The sequence below is a fragment of the Babylonia areolata genome, chromosome 29, assembly GCF_041734735.1.
Source record: "Babylonia areolata isolate BAREFJ2019XMU chromosome 29, ASM4173473v1, whole genome shotgun sequence".
Lineage (NCBI taxonomy): Eukaryota > Metazoa > Mollusca > Gastropoda > Neogastropoda > Buccinidae > Babylonia > Babylonia areolata.
In genome coordinates, this window is record NC_134904.1 from 4,578,085 (window position 1) to 4,594,802 (window position 16,718).

The 16,718-nt window shown below is 44.2% G+C and overlaps 1 protein-coding gene across 1 annotated transcript in view; it reads right to left on the minus strand.

The window, feature by feature from the left end:
• Positions 1-376: 376 nt before the first annotated feature.
• LOC143274703 (vacuolar protein sorting-associated protein 33A-like) overlaps positions 377-16,718 on the minus strand; it is a 32,227-nt gene continuing 15,885 nt past the window's right edge. The window contains exons 10-15 of the mRNA XM_076578600.1: positions 15,223-15,297; positions 13,965-14,044; positions 10,711-10,929; positions 9,422-9,590; positions 7,744-7,866; positions 377-2,735 (exon numbers count right to left, since the gene is read on the minus strand). Of these exons, the coding sequence (XP_076434715.1) occupies positions 2,632-2,735; positions 7,744-7,866; positions 9,422-9,590; positions 10,711-10,929; positions 13,965-14,044; positions 15,223-15,297 (770 nt within the window). The 3' untranslated portion in view covers positions 377-2,631. The remainder of the gene's footprint in view (positions 2,736-7,743; positions 7,867-9,421; positions 9,591-10,710; positions 10,930-13,964; positions 14,045-15,222; positions 15,298-16,718) is intronic.

Sequence of the window (16,718 nt, forward strand, 5' to 3'; positions counted from 1 at the left end):
TGTGAGTGTGCTTGTGTGTGTGCATGTGTGTGCGTGAATGCATGCATGCGGCCATGTTTTACACATGCGAGTATGCGTGCATGCTTGTGTGTGTGTGTGTGTGTATGTGCATGCATGCGTGCGTGTGTGTGTATGTGCATGCATGTGTGTGTGTGTGTGTGTGTGTGTGTGTGTGTGTTTTCTAAGATTTGTGTTGGGGAAAAGCCAGACGAGGAACAAACCCCAATGACAATGGAAATGTTTTTGTTACAAATATTAAGGGAGGGACTTCTATCTCACACACTGCAAGAAATTTTGGACACGGCAGTCAAAATAAACTGTGAAACAAAGCAAAAGTGAAAGGCAAGATTGTCAGCAGAAAAAAACGATGAAAAAAAGAAAAAAAAAGAAAAAAAAATGTTTAAAGAAGTGGGCCTGGGGTGGCAGGCTCAGCTCTGCTGGTGCCAAGTTACGGGAAAAGAACGACGTTCTGTGTGTCCAGTGTGTGATAACACTTCTATCATGCATGGCCGGATCACGGGAGAGAGAGCCACAGTCTCTCTGAAAAAAACAGCATGGGTGCCCACACACCCACCACGTACGGCGCGCACAATATTTGTTCTTTGTTTGTATGTGTGTGCAACGCACCCACGATGTTCTGGAATGTTTATTGTTTATTTACATCGATGTTTATATACACAGACAGACAATTTTCAGTGGATATATCATATGATGCTTTATTGAAGTCATAACATCTCATAGAAATAGCATATAAATTTAAGTGAATTACTGGGCAAAAAAAAAAAAAAAAAAGGGTGTGGATGGTTTTCCACCCACTGCGTAAAGGAAAGTTTAACGCACGTCATACTACCAGATGACGAATCTCTCTGTAAAACACACATCATACTACCATCTGACACACGCCTCTGTTCAACTCTCAACAAACACTTTCTCGAAACACCTCTGTCAACACGCAAACTACCATCTCCATACACATCTGTCAAAACTCACACCAAACTACCATCTTCGAACATCAGTCACCATACGAATCATATTTCCCAAGTAAAAGTCTTTTCAAACATACCTGCATTTTACCACTCTTCAGACACTTGGTCCTGTGTAACAAACAGGTTTAAAACACTCTAATTTTCAGAACACTTGATACTTCAGTGCACATTATTCTAGGATTTTCCATAACTCATAAAAGAAAATAAAAAAAACCGTTCCATACACACTTAAGTATCACTAACAAAAGAGTACTCTTCTACTCTTTACGCAGGCTTCAACAAACAAACACATTTCCGATCTAACAAACAACATTACAAACCGAATCAAAAGTGATCACCTTGCAAACGCATCTTGCACATTTTCCATGGCTAAAATAAACAGCAACACGTGACATCACTCACCACAAGCATCTCATGCATCGTCCACATCACAAAGTCACATTGCACCACTCCGGTCCCACCCCCCTGCCCCTGGTTCAGGGCATCCCGTAACGTTCCCCTGACTGACACAAGTAACACGCTGTGTTCTGAACTATACCCCAGGGCACACAGTTACCCTCACTTGGTTCACACCATCCCGTGACGTTCCCCTGACTGACACAAGTAACACGCTGTGTTCTGAACTATACCCCAGGACACGGTTACCCTCACCAGGTACAAAGCATCCCGTGACGTTCCCCTGACTGACACAAGTAACGCGCTGTGTTCTGAACTATACCCCAGGACACACAGTTACCCTCACTTGGTACACACCATCCCGTTTCAAGCTAACCAAGAACGACGACCCTCCCACATCCACTGCAAGGAGGAGGGGGAGAGGGGGGTAAAACACAACTAGAGATTTATGTGTGTGTGTCGGGGGCGACGGGTGTCAGTTCTGACAAGATGAAGTTTATCCCTCGGGGCAGGGGGGAGGGGGTTATTCCAGGCTAGTCCACACAGACCCCGGGGTTAAACTGGAACAGATTTAACCACAGGGTAAAAAAAAACAACTGGGGGGAGGGTTTGGGGGCCTGGAGGGGCCGGGGGGTGGGGGTTAGGGGGGGGGAAGGGGGTTGGATAGGACTGCTACACCACTACACTGACACATTGTGATCTGCTTGCAGACATGTCCACCTCCCCAGTGCCCCCCCCCCCAACCCCCCACACGCCACCCCAACCCCTCCCACTCCAGGGTTAAACTGGAATAGATTTAACCACAGGGTAAAAAAAACAACTGGGGGGAGGGTTTGGATAGGACTGTTTCACCACTACACCGGCACATTGTGATCTGCTTCCAGACATGTCCACCTCCACAGTGCCCCCCCCTCCCACACACACACACACACGCCCCCCCCAACCCCTCCCACTCCCCAACCCCCCATCCCAATTCACGCTGCCGTGTGGAAAGCAGCGGTGGAATGTGATGACCAGGACATGAGGTCAGGGGCGTGGGTGGAGAGGAAATGGGACGGGGTGCTGACAGTGGTGATGCTCAGAAATAACCATGGGTGGGCCGCTCAGGAGGAAGGCAGCAACAACGTCCAGGATGACCTTTCTCCGAGGTGAAAGGTCAATGAGGTCAACAGAAGAAGACAGCTGGCCGTGGTGGTGGTGGTGGTGGTGGTGGTGTCAGCCGCTGAAGGGCAGTGGTGTCAATGGCTTCTCAGAATGGGTTGAGGGTGACCTTCTCTTTCTTGAAGGTCAGAACGTCCATCAGACGATTGGCAGACAGGAGGCTGGTGGTGGCCACAACATAATCTGTTCCCCCTGAAAAAAATGTCCCCCAGGTTCAATTTCAACGAGGTGTCAAAGCATGCGGGATGTTCCACATATGCTACACAACACCTGTATTGAATATATAGTGATGGCCTAGAGGTAACGCGTCCGCCTAGGAAGTGAGAGAATCACGGCTCAGCTGCCAATATTTTCTCCCCCTCCACTGGACCTTGAGTGGTGGTCTGGACGCTAGTCATTCGGATGAGACGATAAACCTAGGTCCCGTGTGCAGCACGCACTTAGCGCACGTAAAAGAACCCACGGCAACAAAAGCGTTGTTCCTGACAAAATTCTGTAGAAAAACCCAAATCGATAGGAAAAGCAAATAATAAAACTGCACGCAGGAAAAAATACAAAAAAATGGGTGGCGCTGTAGTGTAGCTGTCCCCGGGGAGAGCAGCCCGAATTTCACACAGAGAAATCTGTTGTGATAAAAAGAAATACAAATACAAACACACCACCACAATGCCTTAAAGTATATAATAAAACCAAGGACAAGCGCAATGGTTTAAATAAAATGAGGATGAAAACAGGTCATGCTTAGCAAACCAGCGTGCAACCCACACATGTGTGCACACTCCCAAAAGCGTGCAAATGAACACACACACACACACACACACGCACACACACACACAAATACACACAATGCACAAGCAAACAATCTACAGCTGCAGCCTAATAAGACACACCCGAGGCCAACCCTCTCAACTGACAAATGCACATACCTATGTTCCATCATCCACACACACATTCCTACACAAATATGTTTACACACACACACACACACACACACACACACACACACACATACAAACGTGCACACGCACACACACACACACACAAACAAACACACAATGACATATATATGTTTTCTTTTTTAATGAAGAAAGAAAGAATAATTAGAAAAAAAGAGGAAGAAAAAAAAGACAGACAGACAGATAGGTAGACAGACAGATATATAGTTTTTCAGATATATATTCATACACATGTGTCCGCAGACACACACCACACAATAAGAGAGAGAGAGAGAGAGAGAGAGAGAGAGAGAGAGAGAGAATTACAAGCATCTCATGGACACACAAATCATCAATTATTTGGTCCCTATACATTACATTATCTGCACTCCAAACATACCTCCCTAGGACATGATGACACTATATTTCAGTATGTCAGACATGCTATCACTCCACACTATATATTTCAGAATGAGAAGCGCATGATAATTTTTCAGTATGACATGCTGCAACTAAATTTTGAAATGCTAAGTCATCAGTTCTATTTACTCTAACATGTCATCACTGTGCACTTGAGTAAGATATTGCAGATTGTACTTCAGTATGACATGTTATAATTTTTTTAACATTTTTTTAGTGTAACATATGTAGAGGGAAACAGCACACACACACACACACACACACACACACAAACTGATTTATTCAGTTTCAGTTTCACAAGGAGGCGTCACTGTGTTCGGACAAATCCATATATGCTACACCAGATCTGCTAAACAGATACCTGACCTGCACCACTGCACAATGCCCTCAGTCACACCTTCAGTGCACTGCATATGTTTTTAACTCACTCAGTACGGCCAGTCCTCTCTTCTCCTCTACACAGACACCTCGGATGTCCAGTGGGTGTCTCAATGACCCAACCTTTAACTTCCGTCGTCAGAATTGTGGTATTCTTTGTCAACATTCACCTCTTCAGTGTAAAGAGCCTTCTGCTTGTAATATTTTGATGGTGGTAATTGGGGTGAAACGCTGTTAACGTCGTCTCTTTCGCCGTTCGTATGGAGAGAGTTAAGTGTGGCCTATCACAGTGGATTTCTACAGAAATTTGCAAGAGGATAACACTCTCGCTGCCACAAATTCTTTTTCAGTGCACCAAGTGTGTGCTGCATACAGGACCTTGGTTTATCATCTCACTCGAATGACTAGACACTCAGTCTCACATTCCAGTCCAACATGAAAGAAAGAGCAATACCGGGATTCGAACCCAGACCCTCCAGGACTCTGAATGGGCAGATGAGCGTCTTAACCATTCTGCCACCTTCCTCTTAACATCTCACATTCACTGCTTGGTTTGGGCTAACCTGACAAGACTCTGACAGAATGTGGGCGCCTCGTGGAAATCAGTTCCATAATCTATTTCTTTTTTTTTTTCATTTAAAAAAGATCTACAAAAACTTTCAAATATATAATAAGTCATCTAATCATAATTATCTATGGCATGTGAGATAGTGTGTACAGAATCTTTCATTTTTCTGCTGTGATCTCTGGTTACACAGTGGTGCAAATGCTGTTGAGCAGTGGCAGTGAATAAGGTAAGGCTGGAGTCTGCAGTGCACAGGGTAAGGCTGAAGTCTACAGGGAACAGGGTAAGGCTGATGTCTGCTGGGAACAGGGTAAGGCTGATGTCTGCAGGGAACAGGGTAAGGCTGAGATCTGCAGGGAACAGGGTAAGGCTGAGATCTGCAGGGAACATGGTAAGACTGAAGTCTGCAGAGAACAGGGTAAGGCTACAGAGAACAGGGTAAGGCTGAGATCTGCAGGGAACAGGGTAAGGCTGAGGTCTGTAAGGATCAGGATGAGGTTTAATTCTGCAGGGATCAGGGTAAGACTGAAGTCTGAGGTAAACATGTTAAACCGGGTAAGGCTGAAGTCTGCAGGGAACAGGATAAGGCTGAAGTCTGTGGCTGACATGGTAAGGCTGAAGTCTGTGGCTAACATGGTAAAGTCTGTGGCTAACATGGTAAGGCTGAAGTCTGTGGCTAACATGGTAAAGTCTGTGGCTAACATGGTAAGGCTGAAGTCTGTGGCTAACATGGTAAACAGGGTAAGGCTGAGCTCTTCAGGGATCAGGGTAAGACTGAAAAGTCTGCAGTAAAAAATGGCCGTAGTGATTGACAGGGTTAACGCTGACAAAGGCAGACTGACAGCAGTCAATGTGGAGCAAGAGAACGGAGAACACCACATCAAAACATCCTCACACTACAAGGGCGAACGCACCACGAAAGCCATACACAGTCTACATTTGGGCAAGCCACGCATGACCTACAAGGAAAAGACCCACAGCGGAACCAGCCACACACATACACTGGGGAAAACCACAGTGGGGAAAGCACCTAGAGAGAGAGGAAAGCCATGCCACCCCAAGCGGCTTCAAGCCAGCTGAGGCGATGGAGATGACGACGACAGTGATGACAGAAACCGTGAACTGTCGCCAGTGAGAGCTGTGAGCAGCCTGTCGCCTGTCATCACTGATGTGGTGGCCACAATGAAATCCATGGCCACTACACAAAGCATGCACATCGCCGTGTTACGCGTCTTCGCATTACAACACACACTGCATGCGCGTCACTACACAAAGCATACACATCGCTGCGTCACACATCTCCACATTACAACACACCACTACTTAAAGCATGAACATCGCCATGTTATGCATCTTCGCATTCAACACACACTGCATGCGCGTCACTACACAAAGCATACACAATGCTGCGTCACGCATCTCCACATTACAACACACCACTACTCAAAGCATGCACATTGCTGTTACGCGTCTTCGCATTACAACACACACTGCATGCATGTCACTACACGAAGCATACACAACGCTGTGTCACGCATCTCCACATTACAACACACCACTACTCAAAGCATGCACATTGCTGTATTACACATCTGTACATTAATTTACAACACACACTGCATGCACGTCACAACACACCACTACACAAAGCATGCATGTTGCTGTATGACACATCTCCACATTGCAACACAAACGGCATGCACGTCACAACACACCACAACTCAAAGCATGCACATTTGCCGTAGTACATATCTCAACGTTACAATTCATAAATATTACATTCAAATTCACGCACTACTACACAAATTTAAATGCACATCACAGTGTTTCACATGCTCATATTACAACACACATGGCATGCACATCACAACACACTGCTACACAAACCATACACATTGCAATGTTACACATCTCCATATAGTAATACATATGACCATATGGCATGGACATCACAACACACCTGTGTACACAGAGCATGCACACTACCACATCACAATGACACACCACCATGAAATATGCAAAGTATGCACATCCTGGTTCAATGCAAAGAGCATGTATGGTATCATTACAATACTGAACAGCATGATCATTTCCATTCAACATTTTATGTGAATGATCAATTTGCTTATTTACCCCGCCATGTAGGCAGCCATACTCCTTTTTGGGGGATGTGCATGCTGGGTATGTTCTTGTTTCCATAACCCACCGAATGCTGATATGGATCACAGGATAGGATCTTTAACATGTGTATTTGATCTTTTGCTTGCGTTTACACACAAAGGAGGGGTTCAGGTACTAGCAGGTCGGCACCTATGTTAACCTGGGAGATCAGAAAATAAATCTCCACCCTTCACCCACCAGGCGATGTTACCAATATTCGAACCTGGGACCATAAGACTGAAAGTCCAATCCTTTAACCACTTGCCTATTGCAACAGACATTTCGAGGTACAGACAGGCAGGCAGGCAGAGAGACAGGCAGACATACAGAACGTGATAGGCATGCAGACAGACAGACAGACATGCAGAGAGACAGGCAAGCAGACAGACAGAAAGAGATAGACATGCAGACAGACAGACATGCAGACAGACAGACAGACAGACAGACATGCAGACAGACAGGCAGACAGACAGAAAGATAGACATGCAGACAGACAGACAGACATGCAGACAGACAGACAGACATGCAGACAGACAGACACTGAGACAGGCAGAGAGACAGGCAGAAAGAGATAGACATACAGACAGGCAGGCGGAAAGAGACAGGCATGCAGACAGACATACAGGCATGCAGACAGGCATGCAGAGAGACATACAGGCATGCAGACAGGCAGGCAGACGGACAGAGATAGACATGCATACATGCAGACAGACAGACAGACAGACAGACAGTGCTAAGCTACCATCATCCTGCTGGGCAAGGAAGCGCAGAGCAGCGATCTCGGCAAAGGTGACACCTCCCAGGAAGTAGACCAGTGTCAGTTTGGGCTCTCCGGAACTGGACTGAGAGGACGTGACGGAGCCCCCTGTAAACACACTGCTGTGTAACGCTATGTAAAACACATCACGCTGCTGTATCCCCTGTAAACACACTGCTGTGTAACGCTATGTAAAACACATCATGCTGCTGTATCCCCTGTAAACACACTGCTGTGTAACGCTATGTAAAACACATCATACTGCTGTATCCACTGTAAACACACTGCTGTGTAACGCTATGTAAAACACATCATACTGCTGTATCCCCTGTAAACACACTGCTGTGTAACGCTATGTAAAACACATCATACTGCTGTATCCACTGTAAACACACTGCTGTGTAACGCTATGTAAAACACATCACGCTGCTGTATCCACTGTAAACATACTGCTGTGTAACGCTATGTAAAACACATCATGCTGCTCTATCCCTGTAAACACACTGCTGTGTAACGCTATGTAAAACATCATACTGCTCTATCCACTGTAAACACACACTGCTGTGTAACACTATGTAAAACACATCACGCTGCTGTATCCACTGTAAACACACTGCTGTGTAACGCTATGTAAAACACATCATGCTGCTGTATCCCCTGTAAACACACTGCTGTGTAACGCTATGTAAAACACATCATGCTGCTGTATCCCCTGTAAACACACTGCTGTGTAACGCTATGTAAAACACATCACGCTGCTGTATCCCCTACTTTTTAAAAACAGTACCTGCTTTTTAGTGTATTTGCAGATGGTTGTCTTCCAAGTTTATAAAAGTGCACGTTCACATATTTGTTAAAATATTATGTTTTAAGCATACCTACTGCACCTGCAATTTTTAAAGAATTTCTAATAACTTGGGAAAGGGTTTCTTAATCAGAAATCAATGTTTTTCAATGTATGTGTTAAAATCAGAACAGTTCTCCTCTATGGCACCCAAGAATGTGATAATTTTATTACACAAACTGCCAATGAAGAATTTATAATAACAAAATGATAATTTTATCACTGTGGCTCTTTATTGGAAATAGCGCATTTCAGTTTTTCTTTAAAATACATATTAAAAATTTCTTTTACTGTGTTATAAATCAGGCTGTTAAGTTTTTATCACTTTCATATTTGAATTCAACCTTTTCATTTTAAGTTAAATTTTCGTGTATATGTTAGACTCGACTTTGGGCTGAGAGACTGTCGTGTGAGTGATGAGCCTTTCAATTCACATGTAATTTACAATCAGATTAATAAAGGTGTATTGTATTGTATGTATTATAAGGTATTGTATTGTACTGTACTGTGTTGTATTGTACTGTATTGTATTGTAGGCACAGTGTATTTGTACTGTATTGCATTGTATTGTACTGTATTGAACTGTACTCTACTGTACCATTCAGTAGTGTGTATTGTATTGTGCTGTACTGTATTGTATTGTATTTTAGGCAGAGTGCATTTGTACTGTACTGCATAGTGCTGTACTGTACTGTACTGTATTGTATTGTATCGTATTGTATCGAATTGTATTGTAGGCAGAATCCACACCTCCAACAGACACACACACACACACACACACACACACACACACACACACACACACAGAGCCAGACTCACGACGTTTGCGGAGCGCGGGTGGGATCTGCTGCACCTCCTCCACGCGGGGCCCATGCAGCAAGTTGAGGACCTCAGTGATGCTCCTCCACCCTGGCCGTGCCAGGTACTGGGCCAGGCGAACCGACAGGGGCGCGTAACCGCTGTACACGTAGGCAATGTCCGAGGGGTTCTGCGCGCACACATAAAGAATTGCATAGGTAAAGTAACGCTATGTGGTGTTCAATTCACCAGAGGTTTTTTTTTCGGTTTTTTTTTTTTTTTTCGCTGTTCTGTTGTTTTTTGGGGGGTTTCTTTGTTGTTGTTTTTCTTTATAACCACAATAGTGTTTGAACCATGGTACATCAGTGAAGTGGCACTGGATTTCTGCAAACACACAAGCAATATCAATTACCTTACACTACTACACTTAATTTGTGCTTAATCATCATCAGCAGGATAAGCGAAGGAGGGGATTTCATTAAAACCGACCCTTATCCCCGAAAAGGTACCATGCCCCATTCACCAATCTTCCACCCCACTCAAACTTCCAACCCCTTCCAATCCTCCACCCCATGAGGTTCTTCCACCACCACCACACAAGTACTCCACCCACTTACAACCTTCCTCCCCATACATACACTCACCCCTTCCACTCCTTCAAGCCACACACACACCCACCCCACTAGAATCCTCGACCTCACACACACACACACACACACACACACACACACACTTCCAATCTACCATCCCACACACCCACCCCATTAGATTCCTCCACCTCACAACTAAACCCAACCCCTTCCAATTCTCTACCACACACACCCACCCCATTCCAATTCTCCAACCCACACACACACCCCATTCCAATCTTCCAACCCACACACCCACCCCATTCCAATTCTCTACCACACACACCCACCCCATTCCAATTCTCCAACCCACACACACACCCCATTCCAATCTTCCAACCCACACACCCACCCCATTCCAATTCTCTACCACACACACACACCCCATTTAAAATCTCCACCCCACATACCCACACCATTCCAATCCTCCAACCCCCCAACCCATACACACCCGTCCAATCTTCCACCCCCACACACACATACACACCATCACAACCCCTTTAAAGGATACCACATCCCTTAAATGCCTCCTCCTTGCACCTTGCACCCCATCACTCCCCCACCACCACACACACACAAACATCCACCCACTTCCAATTCCTCCACACCCACCCCCCCACCCCCACCCCCGCCCCCAACCACCCTCACCTCACCACCCCCACACCCCGTACACAGGCTCACCTGCTCATTGACCTCCTCCACGATCAGTTTGAGGGACTTGCGGATCACCTGGTAGGTCCTGGCGCCGTGGGGCCGCAGCATGCCCACCTTCTCCAGGTGGTGGAGGGTCAGCAGGTGCTCGAAGCCGTACACCTGCAGGATCTCGTGCTTGTAGAAGTCCAGCACCTTGGGCTTCAGGCCGTCGTTGCAGATCGACTGGATGCAGATGAGACGCAGCACCTGAACAATATGCGGATGGATGGATTCAAAAGATGGTGTGGATAAGATTTTTGGCTGTGGTCACAGACCACTAACACCTGAACAATATACCAATGAATGGATTCAAACGCCAGCTTGCAATAAGATTTTTTTGGCTGTAATCACAGACCTCTAGCATCCAAACAATATGTGGACTGATGGATTCATAAGCCGGCATGGATAACATTTTTGGCTGTAACCACATACCACACTGAACAATATATGGATGGATTCAAAAGCCAGCGTGGGTAAGATTTCTGGCTGTAGTCACAGACCACTAACACCTGAACAATATACCCATGGACGGATTCAAAAGCCAGCGTGCAATAAGATTTTTGGCTGTAACTACATACCACATTGAACAATATATGGATGGATTCAAAAGACAGCGTGCAATAAGATTTTTGCCTGTAGTCACAGACCACTAACACCTGAACAATATAGCCACGAACGGATTCAAACACCAGCGTGCAATAAGATTTTGGGCAGTAATCACAGACCTCTAGCACCTAAACAATATGTGGACTGACGGATTCAGAAGCAGGCATGGATAAGATTTTTGGCTGTAAGTGTAACCACATACCACACTGAACAATATATGTATGGATTCAAAAGCCAGCATGGATAAGATTTTTGGCTGTAAGTGTAAACACATACCACACTGAACAATATATGTATGGATTCAAAAGCCAGCATGTAATAAGATTTTTGGCTGTAGTCACAGACCACTAACACCTGAACAATATACCAATGAACGGATTCAAACGCCAGACCGCTAGCACCTAAACAATATGTGTACTGATGGATTCAAAAGCAGGCATGGATAGAAGATTTTTGGCTGTAAGTGTAACCACATACCACACTGAACAATATATGGATGGATTCAATAGACAGCGTGGATAAGATTTCTGGCTGTAGTCACAGACCACTAACACCTAAACAATATACCGATGGACAGATTAAAAAGCCAGCATGCGATAAGATTTTGGGCAGTAATCACAGACTCGTAGCACCTAAACAATATGTGGACTGATGGATTCAAAAGCCAAGATGGACAAGATTTTTGGCTGTAACCACATACCACACTGAACAATATATGGATGGATTCAAAAGACAGCGTGGATAAGATTTCTGGCTGTAGTCACAGACCACTAACACCTAAAGAATATACTGATGGACAGATTAAAAAGCCAGCATGCGATAAGATTTTGGGCAGTAATCACAGACTCGTAGCACCTAAACAATATGTGGACTGATGGATTCAAAAGCCAACATGGACAAGATTTTTGGCTGTAACCACACACCGCACTGAACAATATATGGATGGATTCAAAAGCCAGCATAGATAAGACCGCTAGCACCTCAACAATAACAACATGGATCAAACACCAACACAGTGAGACAAAGTTCATTTGCGAAAGCATGCCACCCTGGTTTTGAGGCCGTCACTGCAAATCAACTGCATGCAGATCAGACACAGCACCTAACAATACGAATGGATGGATTCAAACCCCCTACTTGAAAACGGAGTATGGCTGCCTATATGGCAGGGTCAATATAAGCAAAACGTAAAATGTTATATGTCTGTATGAGTGTGTTGTATGTGTGTGTGATTGTGTGTGTGTTTGTGTGTTGTATGTGTGTGTGTGTTGTATGTGTGTGTGTTGTATGTGTGTGTGTGTGTGTGTGTGCTGTATGTGTGTGTGTGTGTGTGTGTGTGTGTGAGTGTGTGTGTGTTTGTGTGTTTTATGTGAGTGTATGTGTTGTGTGTGTCTGTGTGTGTGTGTCTGTGTGAGTGTGACTGAGTGTGTGTGTGTGTGTGTGTGTGTGTGTGTGTGTGTGTGTGTGTGCATGTGTGTGTGTGTGTGTGTTGTATATGTGTGTGACTGAAAATCTGACTGACTGACACAGGGAAACGACTGACGAGTGCCCAATGGTAGCTGTCAGCTGGCCCTACTCAGGTAAGCAGCCTGTTGTGCAAACAACTCCATGTTTGTAAACTACTTAGAGCTTGGTCTCTGACAAAGTATAGGCGCTATATCATCATTATCATCATCAAAGCCAGCGTGGATAAGAACTTTGGCTGTAATCACTGATCGCTACCACCTGAACAATACAGACGGATTCAAAGCTAGTGTGGGTAAGATTTTTGGCTGTAATAATAAACCACCAGCACCTGAACAAATAGCAACATGGACAGAACACCAACACAGTCAGACAAAATTTATATAGATGTCATTTAAAAGCAAGGCACCTGAAAAAAACAACAACAAACAAACAAAAAACAAAAAACCGTAGGGACAAGATTCCAGAAAAAAAGAAGAAAAAAACAAAAACAAAAAAACTTCACAGACCAACACCCCAGTCCCCGAAGAAAACAAAACAAAAAACAAACAAACAAAAAAACACAAAAAAAAACCGGACTCATTACAATAGGCCTTATCATCTCAACAACAACAAACAGCATACAACACAAATATATGGACTTCTGGCTGTTATTACTGATGCAATGGATACAAACCAGCCATGCCACTCGATATAATTTCAGTCTTCAATTCATCTCCTGCTAATATGCAATGTGTCCTGTCAGTCTGACAAGTCAATGTTGTCTGCACGTCTTGTGGTGCAAACTACTTCTGCATTTGGCAAGTGCTATGTTCACTTATATAAATGACAGGAGTTTCACATGTACAGTATAATTCTGCAATACATATCCTAAGCATACAAAAAAGAAGAAAAAAAAAAAAAGCCCATATCTGACCTACAAAAAAGTGCAACATTCTGGTCAAGCTTTAAGAACTCACCCAATACAATGTGTTGGTGACATGTTTGAACATAGCTCTGTGTTGTCAACAACCGCATCTTGTATACATTTGTAAAATCTTGTGTGTTTTTATGAGTCGTATTTCTCAAAACATAGAATTTGCAACAATGATGTTTTAAGAGAGCTCATAAACACACCAATGTTGTAGCAGATTGAAGATCGTTTCTGCTGACTGTGCACAACACTGACTTACTTTGGACAAACTCTCCGATTTGGCAATGTATTCTTCAATCAGTGGATGAACTTTGTCCGTCTCCAGTCCATTGATAAATTCTGAAAAAATAAAATAAAATAAAATATTAAAAAAATATAAAAAGAAACATACAGGGTGTAACTCTGTAAGAAAATATGTTTTCACAACAGATTTTTAATATCTGCTTTGATTTTTTTCTGTTTATTTGCACCGTGGTGGTAATATTAATATTATTAATGATAATGGTACTTATATAGCGCTGAATCTTGTGCAGAGACAAATCAAAGCGCTTTCACACCAGTCATTCACACACATGCATAACTCTCAAACTGGAGAAACTGAAGACAAGGAAGAGGCAAAGAAGGGTACACTCCGAAAGACTGCTTTGAGGAACGCTGGTGGTTTGTGAGAGTTACAGTGCAGTGAAAGGACATCTCTCATGACATCTGGGGTTGGTGGAGGGAGGGGGGGGGGGGAGGAGAGAGAGAGAAGGGGAGAGTAAGAGACAGATGGAGAAGGAGAAAGAAAGAGGGGGGAGGGGGAGGGGAGAGAGACAGACAGACACAGAATTAAAGTGAAAAAAAATTTTAAGTTTTAATTGTCAGACCCATAGCAACAGGAATGAACATGTTGAAGAAAAACATTGATTCAAAAACTAGACAGTGAGAGAGACAGAGAGAGAGAAAGGGAGGTGTGGGGGGAGGGGGGATGTAGGGGGGGAGGGGAGAGAGAGATATATATAGACAGACAGACAGACAGAGAGGAGAGAGACAGAGATTCAAGATTCAAGTTTCAAAATCTTTATTACTCAAGGATAAAGATTTTAGGCATTGCCTAGTCTTCTAATCCGTCCTTGTGACAACAATAACAACATCAACGATAACGACACAACAATAATTCTTTTGTTAATATTGCTACATCTACTGCTACTACTACGAATGATAATCATCATCATCATCATCACCAACATTATAAAAAGTAAGAGAGAGAGAGGCGGGGAGAGAGAGAGAGAAAGAGAGAGAGGGGGAGAGAGAGAAGGTGAGAGAGAGAGAGAGAGAGAGAGAGAGACAGTGAGAGAGAGACATACAGACAGACAGACAGAGAGACACTGAGAGAGGAGAGAGAAAGAGAGAGATAGGAGAGAGGGAGAGTCATGAGAGAGTAAGAGACAGAGGTGGGGCAGAGAGGAAGTGAGAGAGAGAGAGACATAGGAGACAGAGACAGAGACAGACAGACAGAGAGAATGACATACACTGACCTTGCTGACATCGCAAAGCATCAATAAAGTCGTCAGTGTCAGTGAACTCCTTTACCAGCTCCGCAATAGAGGTATCTGAAATGAAATGCAAAAAAAAAAAAAAAAAAAAAATGTTAACGACACAACTTGTGACATTATATCCATATCGGTGGAAGTGACTGAAATAACGAGACAGAGTTGACAACCAGGAAAAATAACCACAAAATACCGTACTTTACTGGCTGCTAGTCTGCCTCCCCCCTCCCTTTTTTGCCCAGACTTTCTTGGGTCGACCACCATTTTATTTTGTATATAAATTCATTATGGCGATTCACAATAAATGAAAAAAAGAAAAAGAAATAAAAAAAAACCAGAAAAGGAGAAGAAACAATCTGACTTCAACAACAGACAAGCTGTGACGTCTTACAAGGTGCACATCTACTTCTTCTTCTTCTTCTGCGTTCCCCGTGATCATGGTCTCAGACTTGCAGTCCTATGCTGGAGATGAAGGTGGTGGTCTTGATGAGATCTTCTTTGGTGCCCCAGAGCTTTTCTGCCAGTGTGGCTCCATAGGGCCACTGCTGCGTCCGTGCATCTTGATACAGGGGGCAGGACTGCAGGATGTACTCCGGGGTTTGTAGGCCTGTCTTACACGAGCAGTCAGGAGTGTGTGACAGCTTTATTCGGTACATGTGGTCTCGCAGGCGGCAGTGCCCTGTGCGTAGTCGGAATATGATTGTCGGTGCACATCAAAATGATGAACAAGAAGTCAGTCATTAATGGGTTGGTGGCTTCCGCAGCCATGTTTGCATCTTTAACTCAATCAACCCCGCACCCGAGCATTGCTGAGGCGTCAAATTTGTTCCACTAAAACGGTTACCATGTTCCTACATAATTATGAATAAAGGCAAGCAAAGGGAACAAACTCCTGTAGTATTTCCGGCTTTGTCAACGCGTGTCAATTTGTAGGAAAAAACAGTTGATTTCAGTGTATTTTCTAATTTTTACCATAACAAAACGGCAGGGGAGGCTGCCCAGGCTGCGAGCTATGCTGGGTTGAATAGGTTAACTCACTCGGGACGGCAAGTTTTCTCCCTTGCTTTTCCCCACAGACAGCTCATTTGTAAGCAGGCAACCAGTCAGTGACTTTGTCAGCGTGTGTGCGAGACAGGCCACACATTCCAGGCTGGCCAATCATACCATTCAGTTGTGGAGTGACCCAGAATAGCGCACTCTGCTTAGTTAATCACAAAATCATGTGTACAGTGCGTGATGAATTTTCATTTTTGGAAAATGCTATTCCATTCTGTCGAATCCAAATACATTTTATGTAGGAATGCTCATGCATTCTGTCATCTGGACAGAGTTAACTGAAGGTGATGTTATCATTGTAACTCTCTTCCTCTATTCTACTGTCTGCTCACTAGTCTGCACCTGACGTTCTTCACCATCTTGATTCTGTCCGTGACTGTTGTCACTGAAACTTGCCAGTTTTTATCAAAGAAGGTCCTCCTTCA